General features: G+C 40.0%; 1 protein-coding gene across 1 annotated transcript; it reads left to right on the top strand.

The window, feature by feature from the left end:
• Nucleotides 1-326: 326 nt before the first annotated feature.
• Nucleotides 327-8491, top strand: LOC142626017 (ureidoglycolate hydrolase). The gene is made up of 12 exons (XM_075799782.1): nucleotides 327-658; nucleotides 858-943; nucleotides 2234-2308; nucleotides 3122-3250; nucleotides 4383-4469; nucleotides 4685-4887; nucleotides 4972-5074; nucleotides 5535-5626; nucleotides 5730-5792; nucleotides 6018-6258; nucleotides 6698-6738; nucleotides 8179-8491. Exons 1-12 carry the CDS (start codon nucleotides 458-460, stop codon nucleotides 8274-8276), a joined length of 1419 nt encoding a protein of 472 aa, XP_075655897.1. The 5' UTR covers nucleotides 327-457; the 3' UTR covers nucleotides 8277-8491.
• The last annotated feature ends 15546 nt before the right edge of the window (nucleotides 8492-24037 follow it).

Raw genomic sequence — 24037 nt, 5'->3', positions numbered from 1 at the left:
TCATAATTTGCTATGTTAGAATTGTGACAAAAAATTGTGAAAAAAATGTGGGATACTCTCATTTTTTGTTTTAGAAAATGAGATTAAAAAAAAAAAAAGTATTCTGACGAATTTCAAGAACCCAAAATTGCATACCAAAAACTCTTTTCTTTTTATTCCTTTTTGTCAAATATATTTTTTCACTTAGAAAGTCGTGAAATGCTTCTTTTTTTTTTTTTTTTTAATAAAGATAACTAACTATAACAAAAGTACTAAACCAAGAAAGTTAAATCTTTTTTTACGTTCACGCAAAAAAGGACAAAACAACGCCAGCATCAGATTTGCACCGAGGATATCTGTCTCAGCATGTTCATGGGCGCACCTAGACCCCGCAGGTATGTAATTTAATTACGCCTGAATATATTATATATAGCTGCTAATCAGTGCATAATAATACCAACCCAGAAACCCAAAAGCCATGGCCCAGAGATTCCCTCTTCTTCCATTTCTTCTGCTCTGCCTTTTCTCCTCTGCATCAATCATCGCTCATCAACATGAAGACTCCACAACCCAAACCATGGAGGATTTTTCTGGCTACCCAATTCACGAGCCTCACTCTTCTATCCAAAACTTTGCTTCTTCTTCACTGTCTGTTGACGCTGAAAGTTTACAGAACCAGGTACGGAACGGGAATTTGTAGATGGGTTCATACTTCATTGCTATGGGTTTTCATTCGCTTCACAGTTTAACTTGCTGGGTTTTCATCTGAGGGGTTTTATATGACTATGAGTGTGACGTGGCACTCATAGTGTGTGTGTGTGTGGGTGTGTTGTTGATTAGTCTTTAGAGTTATTAATGATGCAAAATATGTTCATTAGATTGATGAACTTGCGACTTTCTCGGATACTCCTGCCCCATCAGTGACTAGGATCCTGTACACTGACAAGGATGTTTTGGCACGCAGGTATGCAACTTAACACAGCAAGACCTTGATATACAAGGGATCAAATGCATGAATAAGAAACTCATTTTCTGATTTGATTTTTTAACAAATGAATTTCACTTTAAATGACATTAATTTGTTTGGTCTAAACATATACTAGAAAGTCTAAGCAGAAAATCTCAGGTCAGGGCAGGTTGGGATCCGATGAAGATTGAATTGCCCCGTTTTTATTTCATGTAGGAGGTATTTGTGATCACCACCTAGAATTGGGCCATTTCTAAAACAGCAGCCACTTACATACTACCTGAGTAAAAACTTGATATGTGTCCTAGTTAAATCATAAAAACAGGAGTGCTATGATTTATAGTTCCCTCCGGCAATCATGATCTCTCATGCTGATTGGTCCATACATATCCTTGTACTTAACACCATGTTGTGTTTGGCACCATGTTAAGGTTTGGATTATGCATGTGACATGTGGCCTAATCAATGTGCAATGGGCAATCAATTATAATTTACCTTAACATTTTTTTTTTCAATGAAAATGATCACAGGCTATTAATTTTGGTAGTGATTCCAATTTCCTTGAGTCATTTAATTAGAAATGAATAAGTTCATACATTTCAATTTCATTATTGTTTTTTGATGAATGAGGTAAATGATCATAGGATGACCAAATGTGTAACGACTCAAGGAAAGCGCCAACCACATCTGTACTTATTCCCCAAAAGGACTGGTAAAGTTGTTCATGGGGCTCTTTGTAGTCACTTGTATATCCAAGATCCATCTTATAAACACCCGATGTCAGACTTAGCACACACCCGCACAACACACTCATATGATCCAATCCATATAATCTGGGGTATCACAAAATGCACCCTAGCAGAGGAGTCTTTTCTGGTCTTGGAATATCGAGCATGTTTTGATGTATATACTGTGTACACAATTTAATAGATTGATTATTTAGCATCACTAGATGTGGAATATTGTAGCAATATTAGTGTATATGAGTACAACTGTGCAAGAAATAGCCTTGTTTACTAGGTAGGTCTTTTTTACATACAGGTGAAGTTTATTTAGGACTAAACTCTGCATGTAATTAAAGTGAATACATATTCTTCAATATCGATAACATTGGGGACAAAGAAAACAAAAAGACACTTTGTGTTTTCCATGGTAATAAAAATTCTAGATTCTTCTTGTCATGGGGCTTTTCCTTCACTCTACTTTTTTTTTATTTTCTTGGGATGTTCTTGAAATTCATACCTAGGATCCATCTTCATATGATTTATTTGTAACAATTAACTGCAGGTACATCAAAAACTTGATGGGGATCTCTGGTCTCTCTGTTAGAGAAGATGCCGTTGGTAACATATTTGGCCGTTGGTGAGTGTATGACTATATCTTTAAAAGATAGTTGTAATTAACTGTTTGCCATGCTAAAATGTGAAAGATATATTGTAGGGCCTGCATCTAAACTCAATTCAACTAAAAAAATTACTAAGTTCCTACTACTTGAGGTTTGGCTAGACAAGTAGGTTGCTATTTTCAGTTTAATAGTGTAGAATGGCACCACCTTGTCACATATGTAAAGCATTATTTTTCGCCTATTTGAGATTATTTCAGGTTTCTTGGCCAGTAGGAATCTTAAATTGACATCGGAAAATGTAAAGTCATCAGCATGTGTCATTGCCACTTATTTTCCATTTTCTTATAATTGGTCTAACTTTTAGCTCCATCTGCTGCTATTTCATGATACTTAAGCTTTACTATAATTCAAGTCGCTCTTCACAGATAGCCAACCCCAAAATTTTCGGACTAAGGATTGGTTGTTCTTCTCTCCACAGCCAAAACTGAAATCAGAGTTTTATACTTAGCTTTTTTGTGCATATTTAAGCTCATATTTGCATCTCTGCCTTGATTTACTTGTGTAAAGTTGTTCATTATCATAATATATTATTAAAGGGTCAAACTTAGGTACAATACTATGGGTGTAGTACATTAGGCTCCCCAATTAAATACAAACAAAGAGTTGCATTGAATTTAATTGTCTTTAGAAAAGAAAATATTGTTTGTGTTTCATTGGTCAATACAACCCCGTGTCTAAATTTAATTGGGGAACCAAATGTAATGCACCTAAGGTATCGTACTTAAGTTTTTCCATTTATTAACTGGCTTTGACTAAGCTATATAATGCAGGGATGGGTATGAGCCAAACCTTCCTGCAGTAGCAACAGGTTCTCACATTGATGCTATCCCATACTCTGGAAAGTATGACGGAGTCGTTGGCGTTTTAGGTGCTATAGAAGCTATCAATTCACTAAAGAGGTTTGTAACTTTCTGTTTGATGTTAAAGTGGGTCTTCTAAAATAATAAAAATCAATTATAATCTTAAGAATATTTCTGTGTAGGCAAATCTGATAGATTTAGCAACTTGAATTAAAACACAAATCTGTTAACCATATAAGATATTCATATTTAATATACATATATTCTGTGCCATGGTAATCCCGGGATTGAGCTGATAATTACATGAACATCACCAAAACTAGAAAAAGTGGGGTCCTAAAAGTAGAGTTAATGACAGCATGACCTGCTAATTTTGAAGTACCCAGCAGGATGTTTGAAAGTTTGGTCATCTTGACTTGGTGGCAGACCCATCCATTCATCCAAACATGACCCAAAAGCCTCCTGAAATTGGGTTCTGGCACTTCCCCCCCACCCCTTCCCCCCCCTCACCCGCCCATCTTTTTGTCCAATATCATTTGAAGTTATAGCTGGACAACCCAAGGATGCAAACATCTGTCCTGTTATCTGAATTCATAAATTTGAAATGATAATTTTTTTATTTTTCTATGTTTTTTCAAAATTATTGATATTATAAATTTTATAATCGTTCTTCTAACAATGTGTTTAGTTGGGGGTAAAGCCATAAAGGAGAGGAGAAGAGGTTGGGAGTACCTTAACACCTCAAACGCCCTCCCCTCCACCTCCTTCCCTTTTTAGAGGGAGAGGGCTTTTGATCTGTCCTTTCCCTTTTACACTTAATAATATATTAAAATTTAAAGGATGTCAAATATATATATATATATATATATATATATATCAATATTGTCTAAAAAAATCTCTATCACATGTTTTATACTATTGCCAATTTATAAAATAATTTTACCTTCTAATCTGTTTTTTGCCCTACAATCAAACAAGGATGGGGATACATACTCCTCTCTCCTTCCTTTTTGTTTTTAGAATATCCAAACAAAGGAAATGGATAGCTATTCCCTCCCCTCTCTTCTCTTCTCTTCTCCCAACCCTTCTTATCATCTACTCTTCTCTCTCTTAAAACTTCCAAACTTAGCTAAGTTTATGTGCAAGTTCTTTTTAACTTTCTGGTTCCTTGAAAGTTAATATGTATGGCTATTATTTTGGTCTATGATTTATTGACTGGAAGTTTCCACAGATCTGGTTTTAAACCTAGAAGGTCACTGGAAATTATCTTATTCACCTCAGAAGAGCCTACTCGCTTTGGGATCAGCTGCTTGGGAAGGTCACTCTATTGACAACATCTCTCTATATGCTTGTGCTAATGTTTTCTAATTACCCTTTTTTCTGAATTTTCCTTCACCATATATTCTCAACTTTAACTTGTTAAATTTATTGTTAAAATCCACAAAAAAAAATTTATGTCTTGGGGATGGAAGTTTGATTTTATCATCCCATTCTCTTGTTTGGGGTTCCTCATACATTATCTTAAATGTGCAGCCGCTTATTGGCAGGAAGCGAGGTACTTGTGAAAGCTCTGCAAACAACAGTTGATGGTCAAAATAAATCCTTTCTAGATGCTGCTAGAGCTGCTGGATATGCTAAAGATCAAGATGACTTATCCAGTGTGTTTTTAAGGAAAGGAAGTTACTCTGCTTTTGTGGAATTGCATATAGAGCAGGGCCCAATTCTGGAAGAAGAAGGTTAAGATAATTTCACTGCTGATGTTAACCTTATGTTCACTATGTATTTCAAATTCCCATCAATCCATTTTGTTTTCAATCCAGGTATTTCTATTGGGATAGTAACTGCCATTGCAGCCCCTGCAAGTATAAAAGTGGAATTTGAAGGCAATGGAGGCCATGCGGGCGCTGTCCTAATGCCAAATAGGTGATTTTCCTAGAAGTGACCACTTCTTTCCTGGCTGCAGTAAAACCATGAACTTGTGCACCTTTCTCATGGCAGAGTTCACTAAATATTTTCCTTTTCAATTTTTCATCTGCAAGATATTTCTATCATTGTAATAACTAGAACTAGACATATTTTATGCATTTTTCCACTTTGAGATCCTCAGTGATATATATATATATATATTTGTTGATTACGTAGTTCCTTGTTTGCTATCTTCTTGCCTTTTATTCCCCCTCCCCCCTATCTGTCCACTTGAAGAACAATCCCTTATAAATGAAAGTAATTCCAATAAATTGTGTAGTTAGAGTTGATAAAAATCATTCCCTGCTGGAAAATTTTGAGTTATTCTAGAATTATATCATTTTTTACAATCTTATATATTATTATGCTTGTTTGTTTCAACAAGAGTGACTAATTTTGTGTTCATCACTTGGATCAGAAATGATGCTGGACTAGCAGCAGCAGAGTTGGCACTTGCTGTTGAGAAACATGTATTAGAATCTGGATCTATTGATACTGTTGGTACAGTTGGTAAGCCATGCCTTCTTTGCATTTTTTGCAAAGCAGTTTCCTCTTTTTTTGCTATATTTATTATTGTAGACCTTTGTATAAATTTATACTTCCTGTTTCCAAGGCATTCTGGAGCTGCATCCTGGAGCAATTAACAGCATCCCGAGTAAATCACACCTAGAAATTGGTACTATTTATACCAGTATATTGAGAATGTTTTTGTCCATGGTTTTTAATTCCTTATCTTGTTCCTCTTGGTTTTTTAGTTGGTATTAAGTGTTCATAGATATGATTAGATATGATCCAACCATGCTGTTCCTGCCCCAAATACTGCATTAGGTGTTAATTTATATAATTGCTTTGATATCTCTATTTTGATTTACTCCCCCCCCCCCCCCCTTTGTTTTGGCAGACACAAGAGACATTGATGAACAACGAAGAAACAATGTAATTGAGAAGATTTATCAATCTGCAATTAAAGTAGAAAAAGACCGTGGGGTCAGGCTATCCGAATTTAAAATTGTAAATCAGGATCCACCAGCACTTTCTGATAAATCAATAACCGAGGCAATGGAAGCTGCATCAAAAGAGTTAAACCTACCACACAAGCTGATGATTAGCAGAGCTTACCATGATTCACTATTTATGGCCAGGTATGACTATGAGAGAGAGAGAGAGAGGCACCACACTTTATCTACACGTGGCTTTCATGTTGAAAATCATGAACCTTATTAATCAAATATCTCCAAATAGCTCATTTTGATAAATCAGAATTATTTTATTTAGACAACGCAATTATCAGTTTTTTTCAATGAAGGGATCGTTTTATAAGGCTGGTGAAAAAATGCTCCAAAATAGCCAATACCAGGTTTGTTAACATTATGCTATGTGAGGCAACCTTTGAGTGTGTGTGCTACAAAAGATGTGCCACTGCAATAAAGGTGCTTGAATTTTTATGACTTAGAGGTGATACTAACGCAATAAATAATTGTGCAATATGTGTTTTTTAGGGAATTCAGATGATAAAAAAAATGCCATTGCTCTTATCTTACTACAAATAGCTGCTGATCTTGCATTTTAACATTCATGCAGAGTATCCCCAATGGGCATGATATTTATCCCATGTTACAAAGGTATGGCCTGTTTTCTCTTTTCCTACATCAAATGCTGTGATACCACATTTCCTTTATTTTTCTTAGAAACCCAATGGTACTTTTCTTCAAGATATTGTTTCAAATTATTAGGAACCTATCTGAAACAACTAGTTACATCATCTTTCATCAGCTAATGTGTTTGAGATAGTCATTGAGGAAAGCATGTCTGTTTCCATTGAATCTTTTGCTTTTGTATTTGAAACAACTAGTTACATCGTCTTTCATCAGCTAATGTATTTGAGATAGTCATTGAGGAAAGCATGTCTGTTGCCACTGAATCTCTTGGTTTTGTGTTGGAATTGTAGCTCACCTATATTTTATGCATGTGATAGGCTAACAAACTAAACTTCCAAACTAGGATAAAAAAGAGTGCAAAAATATATACACAAGCACATCTCAATGGCATGGGGTAACACAGGCATGAACAGAACCACCAATGGACACAAGTAAGCATGTCAACTTGCTGCAACTTGGTGCTTAAGCTATGAACATAAGCAGAAACGGAACTAGTAAGGGGCTGAAGGGGGACCATGGTCCCCTCCACCCAGCCGACCAGAATTTTAAAAAAATAGTAATAGTATACACATTTAATGAATAGTTTAACAACTGAGCCCAAAATAATTATTTTTGGCCCCCCTCCTCCCAATAAGTTACAAATTGGCCCATGAAAATGATAAAAGCCAACTGGCAAACAGCTATACTACAACATCTGTGTTACTGTGTTGGCTGTTTCTTACTCTTTCTTCTTAGATCCAAGCTATTTTTTTATGAGTGTTAAGATTGACTATTTGAATTTTTGTGAATAAGATATGACTATTTTTGCTGAAAAGAAAAAAAAAATGCACAAAGCAAAAAAGAAGAAAGATAGATGAATACAAATTACAAACCAAGTTAATATACTTGTAGTTAGTGAGAGTGGGGGGTGGCCATTAATCAGTGTGTGAGGTGGGATGGTAGGTGTGTTTGGCTATTAATTTTTAACTTAAAATATTTAATTTTTTTTTTTTTTAACTTTCTACTTACTAGTTGTTGTTGGTTGTTTATAAGTAAATTAGTTATTATGGAATTGAATAGTTGTGTTAATAATTTGGTGCTAATGTGTAGTGTATAGCCATTACTTTACAAATTTTACTAATGAAAAGTGAATTAGGATTGAAAGGGAGATTGTTGCAAAGTTTAGTACAAAATCAACTATAGATGATTTTTTTAATTTAAAAGAATGTTAAATTCTATTTTTAAATGATTAAGTTAAAATGTATTAATAAACGGTTATTTTGTTTCTCCTCCCTTTTGTTGATATTTTCTTAACATTAAATATATGCTAATTTGTATTTTAAAGAAATTTTTTCTATCAAGGCTTTGGCCCCCCTAAATTTAGATCCTTGTTCCGTCCCTGAACATAAGTAATTGATTTTGCAGGTTACAGCCACAAGCCTGAAGAATATGCCTCCCATCAGGATATAGCAAATGGGGTGAAGGTATTAGCACTGACTCTTGCAAAGTTGTCCCTGAACTGAGCCATCATCCATAGTTAAGTTTGAATACAAGGGTACACTGTGTACTTCCTTCGTCATAGGATGTGTAGTAGGGATACTTTTCATAAATCATTTGAATGTATTCCATGCTAGAGTAGCCTTGTTATATGATATAAGCTTGCCAATTATACAGTGTCATTGATAAATTTGATTTCCTCTTTGACATAGAAAGAAAATTGTGAAATATTGCCTCCAAATGCTCTGAAATGCTGGTCCTTCTGTATTAAGTTTGATCAGAAAATTAAGGATAGGTTTGGATTCAGCGCATAGTTTTATAAACCGGACTGGACCGGCCGGTCCAATCGGTTCAACCCGGAACCGAATGCCAGTCCGGTCCGGTTAAAACACCCAAAACCGGGCAAAAACCGAGGTTGAACCGGAAATTTTTTTTTAAAAAAAAACGGTTTGATGCCCAGTTCGGTTTTTAAAACCATGATTCAGCATTTACGTTTTGCGTTTTAAGCTTTTTTTTTTCAGCGCTAATGAACAGTAACCAATACTATTCATGCACATGATGTTACTGTGCGGGAGACAAAGTTACTGTTCACGCATGGTTTATAGGACCCACAAGCACTTTATTCTGGAAAAAAAAAATTTTTAAAATGGGTCCCACAGCATTATTCACACATTTAAAAATTATTTTGCTACAGTTTTTTCAGTTTTCAGCAATAAGTTCTATCCAAACAGACCCCAAGTGATAACTCAATGGGGGTAATAGTATCCTTTGTAATGCGATATTTTTGTGGTTCACATTCCCTACCCACTACCTACCTATCAAAAAAAAAATTGATCAATAAATTTCAACCATATCAGAACTATATAATTTAACACATGTTCCCTGTTTTGATGTAGCAGTTTCACTTCAAATCCTATGCTTGAGAACGTATGTTAGTGTGTTTCGCTTTTAAGCATAGTGGTTAACTTATACAGTTTTCTAATACAATAATATCAAGTGTTGTCATCATTGTTTTCGTTCTTCAATTTGATGCATACACCTACGAGTATGATACCTCAATAATGTACAAATTAAACAATACACCTAAAAGCTCCAATCTCTCTTTCATGTGTCATTAATTTTAAAAAAATTTACATGTTGTTGCTCTTAATTTTGTTTTTACTGACACCTTGATTCATGATTCATTTACATCAATTTTCACTTTTGTTTAGTCAGAATTCTCAATTTGAACAACTAATTTTAAAAAATGGTTTTAATTAATTATTTTCATGCTATTTGTACAAGTTTCATATTTTTGTTTAAATCAATAGTGTTTTGGATCTTACTCTAATGTCAAATTTGTTTTTTATGAGCCTTAACTCTTTTGTCTAATTTTTAGGGTCTAATGATAAAAGGAAGGAAAAGACCAAAAAAATTTCTTTTTGAAAGAAATGAGATAATAAAAAGGCTAAGAATGCAATTTGAAGCTTTAAATTTAGGCATTTGACCATATAATCTTACAATATAGGGCAAATTACAATTTATCTACTTGTGGTTTGACTAAAATTTAAGTTGCCTACTTGTAATTTGAAATTTGACATTTTACTCACATGAGATTAACTTAGTTAGAGTTCCGTAACCCATTTCTATTAAAAACAGGGCTAAACATGTAATTTTGCTCCATTTTTATATATCTCTCTCCTCCAAAAATACAAAATACTACAAGATCAAATAAGATCATAAATAGCCTAGCAGAACACTTACATCATGGGTTTTCAAACATAGGTAGGCAACTTAAATTTTGATCAAATCTTAGGTGGATAAAATGTCAAATATCAAATCACAAGTAAGCAACTTAAATTTCAATCAAACTACAGGCGGGTAAGTTATAATTTGCCCTACAATATAAAGTTATCAATGTCAGTATACCATCAGTCCTTCACATTTTACACCATTAACCCATTAGAAAAAAATTACCTCATTCATTTATAGGGTAATAGTCACAAAATCTTAGCAATCTCTCACACCATTTGGTTCTATGAATTTAAGTGAAGAGGAATGAATAAAAAAATTAGAGACAGTTTTTAAGCATATAAAAACACATTGAATGTAGGTTACAAATGGCTCAATTGGTAAAGATCGTAATGTTCATTGTTATCGAATAAAATTTTTATAAAAAATTACATTTTATCATCTTAAACTATACTTCGATTACTTTTTGCACCCTAAATTATTTGAATGCACATTTTGCATCCTAAACGCTAGTTTTACTATTAAGTTAGATATAATTAATAGCACATAACTTACATATGATTTTTGCTTAGGTGGCACACTGTTTAAAAACCAAACCACCCTTTCCACAAACAATTAAAAACAAATATTTTTATTTTGATTATTCAGCTCTCTCTCTCTCTCTCTCTCTCTTCTTCTTTTTTTTCAGCTAAAGGATTCAAGGATTAGAAGTTTTGAAGATTGTAGATCGTGGGTGAGGGTTATGTGTTGGCGCGTGGAAGTTGCTTCCTGTGGCACGTGAAAGTCGTGTTGGATATTCTGTTTCATGGGTATTGAAGTTTTATTGAGTCTATGCAATTTTCTACTTCTGAGCAAGTGAGATTGTGTACAGAATACAGAGAAGTGTATATATAGCATAGGCATAATGTATTAACTTTGAACATGTATGGAGAGATTTTATTTTGAGGAATGAGAAAGGTATTTACCCATTTTTTATTATTTTGTTCTCTGGATCTGATGTCTTGGGTTTCTGAGTACAATTCAAGCAGTGGGATTTTGGGTCTATTTGTTTTTCTTGGTTTAACTATATTTTTGGCTATGTTTTCAGTGAGTTTTTCTGGTACTCTATTTTTGGGTCTTTGGAATTGTTTTTCTGGGCATTTCGAAAAAGCATCGGGTTCCAAAAGGTAAGCCTCATGAAGCCCAATGTTTGGACAAATACGAAGCCCAATCCATAGTACAGTTCACCACAGACCAAGGCCTGGGCTTTATTCTCAATTAGGGCCTTTTGCGTTTCCAGAATTTGTAATCCCATGGCAAAAATAAGGATACACACATCTTCATTTTAGTGCAGTAAGATTAGCACTAACTTTCCATGGAAGAAAGTGGCTCCTTGTAGTCACTAGGATTTCACTCATTAACTTCAGATTTTTGGAATATCAGAATGCAGGAATAGGAACCGTCTAGACCACTTTAAATGCGGGAACATTTTTTGTTACACTCTTTCTAAACTTCAATATGCCTCTTAAAGACTCTCATCAAGTTGCAAGTTCAGATTACAGGAGCTTTTCAAGTATAAGACACATATGCAGCTACAGTTCGCTATCAACTTGCTTACAGGCTTCAAAATCATGTATTTGATATGACAGTCCCAAATATGGCCTAGACTAATGATGTCTTGTTAATCCAAGTTGATCCAGAGAGAGAGATTTACCTGTAGGCATGCAAGAGAGAGAGAAAGAGCTGGAAAAAAAAACTTTTGTTTTAATTGTTTGTAAAAAAGGTGTTTCGGTCTTTAAATAGTGTGCCACCTTATAAGTAGAAATCATATACAAGTTATGTGCTATTAATATTTATCTAACTTAACAGTAAAACTAACGATAAGTTATAAAGTATAACAATGGTCATAATTTAGAGCGCAAAGTATGCATTCGAATAATTTAGAGCGCAAAGTGTAATCTGTTGTATAATTTAGGGTAATAAAATGTAATTTTTTCAAAAATTTAAGATTCAAAACCCGTCTAAATAGAAAACCTATTTTGTTTCCGGAGTTGTTGATAAAAATCTTGTGGTTTGAACAAGCCACACGTTTCCATCATCATAATTCTCTCATGTTCTTTAATACTTTCAATGCAAAGTCTTTCTTCCACTCTACGCAATCTCTCAATTCCTATCCTTTTCTAAAAGAATTTTCTTATTCACAATAGCACTCAAACTAGTATTAGGTCATGCTGATGCAAGTCATGTACAAGTAACAATTTAGTAACAATTTCAACTTCAAGTAGAAATTCTTACAGTTCATTCTTCTTAACCAGAAATTTAGATTCCACCACTACAACAAATTTGGCATATGTTGACGAAATCTAGTGAGGAAAAAAAATTTAGTCACCCAATAGCAATATTTAGTGAGGAAATAAAATATTTGTCACAAAATATTAAAAAATACATAAAAATGATGATTAAATCATATTTTCGTCACTAAAGATATAACAATTAGTGACGAAACTTCTTTTCATGACGACACTTCCTTTCATCACCATAAGAGCAATCACACCAGCTCGTGGATAGTCTTTTAAAATACAAAAAATGCTCAATTTTGCACATTTTAACCCAAAAACCCTCCACACCAGTCTTTGTAAAAATGTCTAAATATACACAATGGTCTTGTAAATAAACAGTAACCGTGCATATATATATGGTGTAAGTGCACAATTGCACCTGGACCCAAAGACTATTATAGGCTCAGGCCTAATGAGCCTTAAACAATGAAATTTGTAGAGTGTGGGCTTGAAATCTAGATTAAGAGTACTGAGGACTTGATAACAGGCTATGGTGTGCAAACACTTGTAAATAATGAATGATAATTGCAGATGGACCTCCCCGGACATGAGCCGATGACTACTTCTGTATTATTTCTCTTTCTTTCTTAAAGATTACAATTCTTAATTTCTTTTTTGGTTACAGATTGGCCTCCTCTTTTCTTTGGCCTTCACCCCCCTTAAATACTTCTTTTCCTGATGCTTTATCCACGTATTGCTCAAACCCCATCCCCTCTAGATATTTCTTCTCTTAGTGCCTTTGAATAGTGACCAGAAGTTTCGCCGATCGTTCGTGGGTCACTTCCCCATTAATGCGGCCAGGGAGGTAGGTGCAGAGTCTTTAATGTGGAGGTGGCAGCCTTTGCTCATGATATTTTTCTAACACCGGTGTATCTAGAAGGTTCAGGGTTTCCCCCTCTTAACCAACAGTCTTTCTGGAATTCTGTCTTGCCCTTCGTAGTGAATCTCCAAGTTATCTTGGGTCTGTCCGAGAAAAAACTCACCCTCGGATGTGTCCTCGGACCCTCAGCGCATGGGCTGATTCGCAGTACTAACAAATTCTTAGCTCTAGAACAGATCGGCCCTCCTTGCTAGAGCCCAAAGGCCCAAATGCCCGCTTAAGTCCTTTTACTCCCCACAATAGCCCCTCAAAACTCTATTTTTCAACATCCGAGGAGATAAATAGGGCTTTGATCCAACGAGAACTTACCCCACATGTTTTGTAAATAACTACGCGTGTGGAGATCGTTTCGTGTTCCAGAGGATGCCACTTGGCGGTTTTAATTTCAAAAACGCGCGCATTTATTACCGTAAGTTACACCTTGTCCCCCACATTCAACGGTGAGATGAGCATCTAACGGCCCTTGTTACCCCCTGAAAATTTGGGCAGGACGAATGCAATTTTAAGGCCGCTTTCCGCACGTCGTGATGCTTTAGGAACCTGCGCTTTCATTTATTTCTTCAGAGGCTAATCCCATCAAAATATCAGTAATCACCTTTTCTCTGCAGAAATCCGTGGAAACTCGCACAACTTCAAACTTGTAAGTTCCTATTCTTCTTCTTTAACCCATTCTCCTCAGATCCTGTCCTCGGCTTCCATTTTAACCATTCTTTCCCTTAAAACTTCATCTTTCGTTCCTTTCTGATGGGTAGATTTAAGTGTTTAGTTGACACCGCCGTTGGGATGGAAGATTTTAGAGCCAAATACCACATTCCCAGCAACGTAGGTTTAAGATACTATCCGGCGGAAGCCGTGGCTGGGTCTAGGAAAACGGGAGAGGTTATCATTCCCATGATTGCCTTCATAGAAGGTGGGATGACCCTCCCTATGAGAAGCGTGACAAAGGAATACCTCCGCAACCACCGGTTGTGTCCTGACCAGTGTGCTCCCAACGTCTTTAGAGTCTTAGGAAGCGTCGATGCTCTAAGCGAGCAGATGGGTCTGAACCTTACCTGGCATGACGTCGCCTTTATGTACGAATACCATAAACTTACTAGGGTAGGCTATTACATCAAGTCCCGCTCTAGCGTAGTTAGGTTGATTTCTTATCTGCCTAAGTCCAATAAAGGCAAGAAGGACGACTACCTCATTGCCTCAGGCAACTGGCACGACGGCCCTCACTGCCTAGTCGAGTGGGGAGATCCAGGTGTGACTCCTTAGGATCTAACTTCCCTCCCCATAGCTCCATCTAAACATGTTTAAATGTCCACTTACGCTTACTTAACTTTAGTTTATTACATTTCCTACAAATCTGACCATGTTTTTCTGTTTTGGTGTCTTTCTTTGCAGATAAACAATTCATCCGCCTGCGCCTGAGCCATTGCAACGTTGCAGATCTGAACCGAGTGCTACGCTCAGAGGTGTTCGTGAGTGAAGATTTGCAACTGAGAGCGGCTCATTTGATATTAGGGTACGACCCTATCTCCTCGGACTTCCAGGAGATTGAGAATGCCATCGTTGCGGGTGACCGGAGGCGAAGAAGGATTCACGTAGCCAGACCACACTTCTTAGCCGACCACAATATTCCTGACGACCCCTACACTGTATTGTACACACAGCCCATTGCGGCAATTCCCCTCGCCACGCACTCTCAGGCAACAGTTGTCCTAGAGGAGCAAGTGTCTTCGTCGAACACGTTGGACGAGGAGATAAACAACTTTCAACTTGAGGACATCCAAAGGCCTCGTGGAAGCCTATTTGTCGTCCTTTCCGACGAGGAAAAGGAAGCCGCCGAGACCTCTGGGATAGCCGGTCTAGTGATAGCAAGTCCAGACGACAGCTCTATTGAAGAGGACATGGACGTGCTTAAGGACCTCCTGACCGCGAGAGGGGAGAAAGTTGCCAAAAAGGGGACGAGGGGATCCCAAGCTCCCCCTGCCTTGCCACCACCCCCTCCTTTAGCCGACCCCAAGCCTCCTGCCGACGATCTGAAGAAGAAAAGGAAAGTGGAGGCCGAGGGGGCTGGTGGCGAGAAGCCAAAGAAGTTGAAACAGCAGCCACCGCCGGCTCAGCAGCAGAAGCTGGACAAGGGCAAAGGGCGCGCCCATTCGGTTGAAAGCAGCGAGATCAGAGACGTGGCCGAGGTGCGCCGAGCACCAGATATGTGGTCTCCCGAACTGAAACTGGATGGAGCGCCAATTCACCTCCAGTCCAACATCAGGCTGTTCCAACAAGGCCATGCCCTCCACCTGGCCTAGGCGTTGGAGCGTCCTCTTCTACTGCTCAAGGACATGGAAGCCTTGGAGAAGATGAGCCAACCGCAGCTATTCCTTTCATTGAAAAGGGATTTAGCTCTGGTAAGTTCCACCTCGCACTTATACTCTAGGTTCATTTGTAAACACTTTATCAAATTTAACCCCCTAACATTTTTTGCAGGCCATCCAAGAAGTTTTCGCGGCCGAGAAGTTCGTGGAGGATTCTCGGAAGCGAGCTGGAATGGAGCAAGAGCTACGGCAAGAGACAGAAAGGTCCTTACGCCAGGCCCTAGCAGAAAATGGGAAGATCACATAGCAGCTGGCCGATCTAAAAAGAGAGAAAGATGGTGCCGAGGCCAGCTTAAGGACGATGGAGAACCAAGTGGAGGGGCAACGTAAGCTTCTTCGCCAAAAGGACGACGAGATCTCCCAAGCCCAACGGGCACGCTCTGACTTGGAGAAGGAGCTTACGCGGATGAAGGAGGAGGCTCGCACCCACAAGTGCTCATTGGAGGCCGCTAAGCAGGCCAGCTATTAGGAGGGAGTAACTGCAACGCAGGAACAGTTGACAGAAGTCTTCGCGGCCTTGTGCCGAGAGTATTGTCAATAGGTCTGGGGAGAGGCCTTGAACGCAGCAGGGGTTCCTCAAGCTTCCGAGCTGAGGAAGCCCGAGAACGTTTGGCTTCCCCTAGACATATAGGAGATAGAAGACCCTAATGTTGTTGCCTCTCCTGCCCTTCCTCCCGTGGTGCTAGAACTCGTTCCTGATCCTACAGAACCTGAAGGTTCCCATAAAGAGAAGGACGGGTGTGAAGCTGCCGAGCAGGAGCCAAACCAAAACGTGGAGCCCATCCTTCCTCCAACAGACAAAGGGAAACGAGTCTTGTCTGCCTTTAAGTTGGAGCTGAAGAGCACAGAGGCTGGCAGCAGCTCCCTCCAAGACCCCCCTCCTAAAGCTTAGAGCCTAGCATAGGATTTTTTCTGTACTTTGCAGTTTTCTTCAAGTAATGATGTATTCTGATTATAATTAATGAAGAATAATGTTTATTCAACCTTTATTCAAGTTGTATTTATTTTACTTTATTCTTTTTGTGCTTTGTCATGAAAGTTCTCACTAACACATAGTTAAAGGAAGAACAGAATAAATAAGTTTAACTCCACGCAGTTAAACAATTATAACTTTTAAACACCCATATGCACACTTGCTTTGCTAAGTATAGCATTCAAGAATCTGGCAAAAACTAACTTAGCTTAGATGTATGCAGTGCCTTACTTAGAAAGCCCACATGATAGTTAAACTTTGTAATCCGAGATATCAATTTTAGTAGAGTGTAAGGTTCGCAGATCATACCTTACAGAATCTTTGTTTCGATATTTACAGCTGCTTACCTTAAGATCCAATTTAACAGATGGTAAAGCATTTGACTTCCACAAAATATGTGATAAGAATAAGAACAATGTCTAAATAATAAGATATCAAGGTTCTGTTTAACAAATGATAAGATATCAATTTCCACAAGGTTTGTGGTCCGAGGACCATACTTAACCAAGTTTCTGTTTGACACTTAAGAATAGTAACTTCAAATGTTAATTTCCCCAAAGTAGGAAGTCCGAGGACCCGGCATAACTAAGGTTCTGTTTAACAAATGATAAGATATCAATTTCCACAAGGTTTGTGGTCCGAGGACCATACTTAACCAAGTTTATGTTTGACACTTAAGAATAGTAACTTCAAATGTTAATTTCCCCAAAGTAGAAGGTCCGAGGACCCGGCATAACTAAGGTTCTGTTTAACAAATGATAAGATATCAATTTCCACAAGGTTTGTGGTCCGAGGACCATACTTAACCAAGTTTCTGTTTGATACTTAAGAATAGTAACTTCAAATGTTAATTTTTCCAAAGTAGAAGGTCCGAGGACCCAGCATAACTAAGGTTCTGTTTAACAAATGATAAGATATCAATTTTCACAAGGTTTGTGGTCCGAGGACCATACTTAACCAAGTTTCTGTTTGACACTTAAGAATAGTAACTTCAAATGTTAATTTTCCCAAAGTAGGAGGTCCAAGGACCCGGCATAACTAAGGTTCTGTTTAACAAATGATAAGATATCAATTTTCACAAGGTTTGTGGTCCGAGGACCATACTTAACCAAGTTTCTGTTTGATACTTAAGAATAGTAACTTCAAATGTTAATTTCCCCAAAGTAGGAGGTCCGAGGACCCAGCATAACTAAGGTTCTGTTTAACAAATGATAAGATATCAATTTCCACAAGGTTTGTGGTCTGAGGACCATACTTAACCAAGTTTCTGTTTGACACTTAAGAATAGTAACTTCAAATGTTAATTTCTCCAAAGTAGGAGGTCCGAGGACCCGGCATAACTAAGGTTCTGTTTAACAAATGATAAGATATCAATTTCCACAAGGTTTAAGGTCCGAGGACCATACTTAACCAAGTTTCTGTTTGATACTTAAGAATAGTAACTTCAAATGTTAATTTTCCCAAAGTAAGAGGTCCGAGGACCCGGCATAACTAAGGTTCTGTTTAACAAATGATAAGATATCAATTTCCACAAGGTTTGTGGTCCGAGGACCATATTTAACCAAGTTTCTGTTTGACACTTAAGAATAGTAACTGTAAGCCCAAGAGGTATTTATAACTTTGAACTGTTAACTAACAAAAGCACATTTTATTAATAATAATACCTTCAAAGGTTATTTACATTCCATGGGCGTGGTACAATTCTTTCATCTAGGTCAGCTAGCCGATACGACCCTATGCCTGCTACTGAAACAATGCGATAGGGGCCTTCCCAGTTTGGTCCTAGCTTACCCCAAGCTGGGTTCTTAGAAGCACCCACAACTTTTCTTAGTACAAGATCCCCAGGTGCGAGTGGTCTTAGCTTCACGTGGGCATCATATCCCCGTTTAAGCTTCTGTTGATAATAAGCCATTTAGACCATAGCTGCCTCGTGCCGTTCCTCAACTAAATCCAGGCCTTTCTCCAGGAGGCTATCGTTATTCTCCGGGCTAAAAGAACTCGTCTTTAAGGTAGGAAAACCAGATTTCAGAGGTATCATCGCCTCAGCTCCATAAGTCATAGAGAATGGCGTTTCCCCCGTGGACCTGCGCGGTGTAGTCCGATACGTCCACAGAACATTTGGGAGTTCTTCTACCCATCTACCTTTCGCATCGTCCAACCTTTTCTTGAGCCCACTGACTATGACCTTGTTAATAGCCTCGGCTTGCCCATTTCCCTGAGGATAAGCTGAGGTGGAGTATCTATTTATGATGTCCATATCACCACAATATTTCCTAAAAGCCTTGCTGTCGAATTGAACGTCATTGTCCGAGATAAGTGTGTGTGGTATACCGAATCTAGTGACGATGTTTTTCCAGACAAACTTCTTGGAATCAACGTCTCTGATATTTGCTAAGGGCTCGGCCTCAACCCATTTAGTGAAGTAGTCTGTCCCCACGAGAAGCCATCTTTTGTTTCCTGCAGCCCTCGGAAATGGCCCCACTATGTCCAATCCCCATTATACGAAAGGCCAAGGACTGGAGAGAGGGTTGAGAACCCCTCCAGGTTGATGAATATTAGGGGCAAACCTCTGGCATTGATCACATTTTCGGGCATAGTCCTGAGCCTCTCTCTGCATATTGGGCCACCAATAACCCTGAGTCAGAGCTCTGTGGGCTAAGGATCTTCCCCCAGTGTGGCTCCCACAAATCCCTTCATGCAGTTCTTCCAAAAGTGCTTTCGTTGATTCAGGGTGCACACATAACAAGTATGGTCCTAAAAAGGATCGCTTATACAGTTTCTGGTCCTCGGACAACCAGAAATGTGGCGCCTTTCGACGTATCTTATCTGCTTCAGACTTGTCCTTAGGAAGGATGTCGTTCTTAAGAAAATATATGACCGGGTCAATTCAACTAGGTCCAGGCCTTATCAGATGGATGTGAGCTGCGTTGACAGCGATAAGAGTTGACTCTAGCAAATCCTCCACAAGGATAATCCTGGGCAAACCCTGAGCCGAAGACGTTTCTAACGTGGCCAAAGAATCTGCATGGGTGTTTCCACTCCTAGAGATGTGAGACAAGACAAAGGAATCGAATTTAGCTTGCTGACATTTGACCTGGGCCAAGTATTCTTGCATTCTTGGGTCTCTAGCCTCCATGGTCCCCATGACCTAGCCGACCACTAACTGGGAGTCTGAGAACGCATGGACTTCCTTTCCACCCATCCTATGTACCATGTTCATGCCCACCAAGACTGCTTCGTACTCGGCCTCATTATTAGTAGCCGAGAACGACAGCCTTAGAGATTTTTCGAAGACAATTCCCTCAGGGGATATCAGGACAAGTCCGATACCAGACCCTCTCTGATTAGCTGCCGCATCCACATACACTTTCCAAGTCAGAGGTGCTGCGGCTGTGATCACACCAACTGATTTTTCATCCATGTGTGCTTCTTTCAGAGTTTCTTCTAGCAATGGTTCGGTAAACTCTGCCACCAAGTCAGCAAGGATCTGGCCCTTCACCGAGGTGCGAAGCATGTATTTAACGTCAAAGGCTCCCAAAATGGTTCCCCACTTTGCCACCCTGCAAGAGTAATCGGCGCTGCGTAACACCACCTTGAGAGGCAATTGGGTAAGAACCACCACAGTGTGGGACTGGAAATAATGAGGAAGCTTCCGCGTGGCATGAACTATGGCTAGAAGTGCTTTCTCCAAGAGTAGATAACGCACATCGGCCTCATTCAAAGACTTACTAACGTAGTAGACAGGTCTTTGCACCCCGCTTTCATCCCTTATGAGGACCAGGCTGACCGCGTGGACAGCCACTGCCAGATAAGCAAACAAGACCTCGTCCGCCTCGGGTCGAGACAAAATGAGTGGCCGAGAAAGATATTGTTTAAGCTGTTGGAAGGCTAACACGCAGTCCTCGGTCCATTGAAACCCCTTCCATTTATTCAACAATTGGAAGAAAGGACGGCACCGGTCAGCTGACCGAGAGATAAATCTGCTTAGTACGGCAATCATTCCGGTCAATTTTTGGATTTCTTTTGGGTTCCAAGGCGGCTACAAATCCTGAATAGCCTTGACCTGCGCTGGGTTTACCTCTATGCCTCTATGAGTAATCATATATCCCAAGAACTTTCCAGATCCCATGCCAAAAGAGCATTTTGAGGCGTTAAGGCGCAACCTGTACTTTCTTAGCACTTGGAAGGTGTCGGCCAAATCTTTAACGTGTAAAGGGATTGTTTTACTCTTCACTACCATATCATCCACATATACCTCAATGGTCTTCCCAAGTTGCTGTTCGAACATTCTGGTCATCATTCTTTGATAGGTAGCCCCAGCATTCTTCAATCCAAACGGCATGACCTTATAGTGGTAGTTTCCTGTTGGAGTAATGAAAGCAGTCTTCTCTTAATCCTCCAATGCCAATGGGATCTGATGGTAGCCCTGGAAGGCGTCCAAAAAACTCATACGAGGGTGTCCGACAGTAGCGTCCACAAGCTGATCAATACGCGGCATTGGGAACGAATCCTTGGGGCAGGCCTTGTTCAAATCTGTGAAGTCCACACATACTCTCCACGTTCCATTCTTCTTTTTGACCACAACCGTATACGCCAACCATTCGGAGTAGAAAACTTCTTTAATGGCCCCAGCCCTCTTGAGTTTGCGCACCTCCTCCTTGACAGCCTCGAAATGTTCCTTGGAAGAACGCCGAGGTGGCTGCCTTCTCGGAACAATGGCGGGGTTGACATATAAATGATAACAAATGAAGCTCGGATCTACGCCTGGAGCCTCATAAGGGTCCCACGCAAAAACATCAATATTGCCCTTCAGAAATTCCAACAACTCCATCTTCTCCTGATGTGGCAAACGTATGCCGACTTGGAAGAACCTCTCTGGGTCATCCGCTATCAAAAACTTCTCTAACTCTTCATAAAGAGCCTTTTCTCTTGTCACCGCTCCAGGTGCATCTGGAGCTGTTAATTGCTATGAGTCTTTGATGAGCAAAGCCGATGACTCGGCTTCTGTCTGATGAAGCACTGCAGCTGATTTGCATTGCCTGGCCACTGATTGGCTGCCGATGATCTCTTCAACATATTCCCCAGAGGGGAACTTAACCTTAACATGCAAGGTAGAGGAGACGGCTCCCAGAGCGTGCAGCCATGGCCTGGTAAGGATGGTTGTATATGGGGAGTACGCGTCAACCACAATGAAATCCACCTCAACCGTTTCTGAGCCGGATTGAACGGGCAAACGAATCTGTCCCTTCGGCACAACGACCTTTCCTTGAAAGCTTATGAGTGGCGAGTCATAAGGAGTAAGATCTTCCAGCTTCAACCTTAGCCCCTTAAATAAATCAGGGTACATGATATCTGCGCCACTGCCCTGATCAATCATCACCCTCTTCACATCATAATTCCCTATCCTGAGAGTGACCACAAGAGCATCGTCATGAGGTTGAATGGTACCAACCTTATCCTCCTCTGAAAATCCCAAGACCGGTAAATTCACCTTCAACCTCTTTGGCCTGGAGCCTGCCTCTTTGGCCTGGAGCCTGCCTCTTCGGCCTGAGAATGGGAAACCACCATCACCCTAGTGGGACCTGAGCCGGTCCTGCCAGGTGCAGCGAAGATAACGTTAATTGTTCCCAATACTGGCCGAGATGGATTATTCTTCTGATTATTTGAGCAGGATTGACTGCCCTGCCCATTAGGTTGACACAGGTGCTGCTTCAATTTTCCTTCACTGACAAGTTGCTCCAAGTGGTTCCAAAGGGTCCGACAATTCTCGGTAGTGTGGCCCACGTCCTGATGGTACTGACAAAAGAGGTTCTGATTCCTCTTTGCAGGGTCTCCTGCCATCTTACTAGGCCACCTGAAGAAGGGCTCTTTACGAACTTTCTCCAGTAGTTGGTGTACTGGTTCTTGGAACACAGTGTTCACGGTCTGAGGTGCTGCCAAGCCGGATTGACCGACGTAATCCCTCCTCGGCTTGTTGTTGCGGTATCTGTCCGACCTGAAATCCCTTCTCTCTTGCGGGATAACCTTCTCCTTACCCTTTCCTTGCTGCTGGTCTTCCTCTACCCTTTTGTATTCATCAATACGATCCATGAGGTGACGTACGCTGCGAACGGGCTTTTTGGTCAAGGACTTCCTCAAGTCGTGATCAGTAGGAAGGCCTACCTTAAAGGTATTGAGCGCCACCTCATCGAAATCACCATCTATCTCGTTAAATATCTCCCAGTACCGGTCGGAGTATGCTTTCAACGTCTCCCCTTCCCTCATGGTCATGGATAACAGCGAGTCAAATGGCCGAGGCACTCTACTACACATAATAAACCGCGATGCGAATGCTCTAGTAAGCTCCCCAAACGAACCTACAAACCCCGATTTAAGGCCATTGAACCACCTCATAGCAACAGGTCCCAAGCTAGAGGGGAAAACTTTACACATCAGGGTCTCATTGTGAGAGTGCACCGCCATCCTCTAGTTAAAGTGACTCACGTGCTCCACCGGATCCGTCCGGCCATTGTAGATGGTAAAGGTGGGCTGGGTGAACCTCCTGGGGAGCCTCCCCTTCTCAATCCTCAGTGAGAATGGAGATTTGGAGAGTTGGTGCAACGCCCGACTCATAGCATCGTTCCCCAAGCCCCTGGAAGGAAGTTTCTTGTGTCTGCGAGCTAGCGGGTCATCCTCCTCATAAGAGGACATTGTGCTGGGGGGTGAGCATGACCTCGAGCTGTAACTACCTCCCCGGACCTCCACTGAAGAAGGATTAGATGAGGACGGTGAAGGCTTACGTCTGGCACGGCGCCGTTTTCTTTTCAAACGATTAATCTCCTTCTGCATGGCTTTAGCACCATCCTCGTGGGTGGTGCTACCCCCGCCATGAGTATGGCTAGCCCTAGGGTATTCTGTATGGACGCTTCCCTCTCGATCCATTCGACGCTCAAGACGCTCGAAAAGATCCTCCGGTTGTGATCCTTGAGATTCTACATGGTGTGAACCTACGCCTGCCATAGTATCCCAACTTCTTCCAGACTAGATTCCCACAGACGGCGCCAATTGTAAGTGCACAATTGCACCTGGACCCAAAGACTATTATGGGCTCAGGCCCAATAAGCCTTAAACAATGAAATTTGTAGAGTGTGGGCTTGAAATCTAGATTAGGAGTATTGAGGACTTGATAACAGGCTATGGTGTGCAAACACTTGTAAATAATGAATGATAATTGCAGATGGACCTCCCCAGACGTGAGCCGAGGACTACTTTTGTATTATTTCTCTTTCTTTCTTAAAGATTACAATTCTTAATTTCTTTTTTGGTTACAGATTGGCCTCCTCTTTTCTTTGGCCTTCACCCCCCTTAAATACTTCTTTTCCTGATACTTTATCCATGTGTTGCTCAAACCCCCTCCCCTCTAGATATTTCTTCTCTTAGTGCCTTTGAATAGTGACCAAGTTTCGCTCTACCGTTCGGGGGGTCACTTCCCCATTAATGCGGCCAGGGAGGTAGGTGCAGAGTCTTTAATGTGGAGGTGGCA

The sequence above is a fragment of the Castanea sativa genome, chromosome 2, assembly GCF_040712315.1.
Source record: "Castanea sativa cultivar Marrone di Chiusa Pesio chromosome 2, ASM4071231v1".
NCBI classification, from domain to species: domain Eukaryota; kingdom Viridiplantae; phylum Streptophyta; class Magnoliopsida; order Fagales; family Fagaceae; genus Castanea; species Castanea sativa.
This window is presented reverse-complemented; position numbering and strand designations above follow the sequence as displayed.

Bases quoted from the DNA above. Each gene is read 5' to 3' on its own strand.
- LOC142626017 (XM_075799782.1), top strand. From the start codon at position 458: ATGGCCCAGAGATTCCCTCTTCTTCCATTTCTTCTGCTCTGCCTTTTC. The intron at 4,470-4,684 runs GTCACTCTATTG...TTAAATGTGCAG, and splicing joins GGGATCAGCTGCTTGGGAAG to CCGCTTATTGGCAGGAAGCG. The intron at 5,075-5,534 runs GTGATTTTCCTA...CACTTGGATCAG, and splicing joins GCTGTCCTAATGCCAAATAG to AAATGATGCTGGACTAGCAG.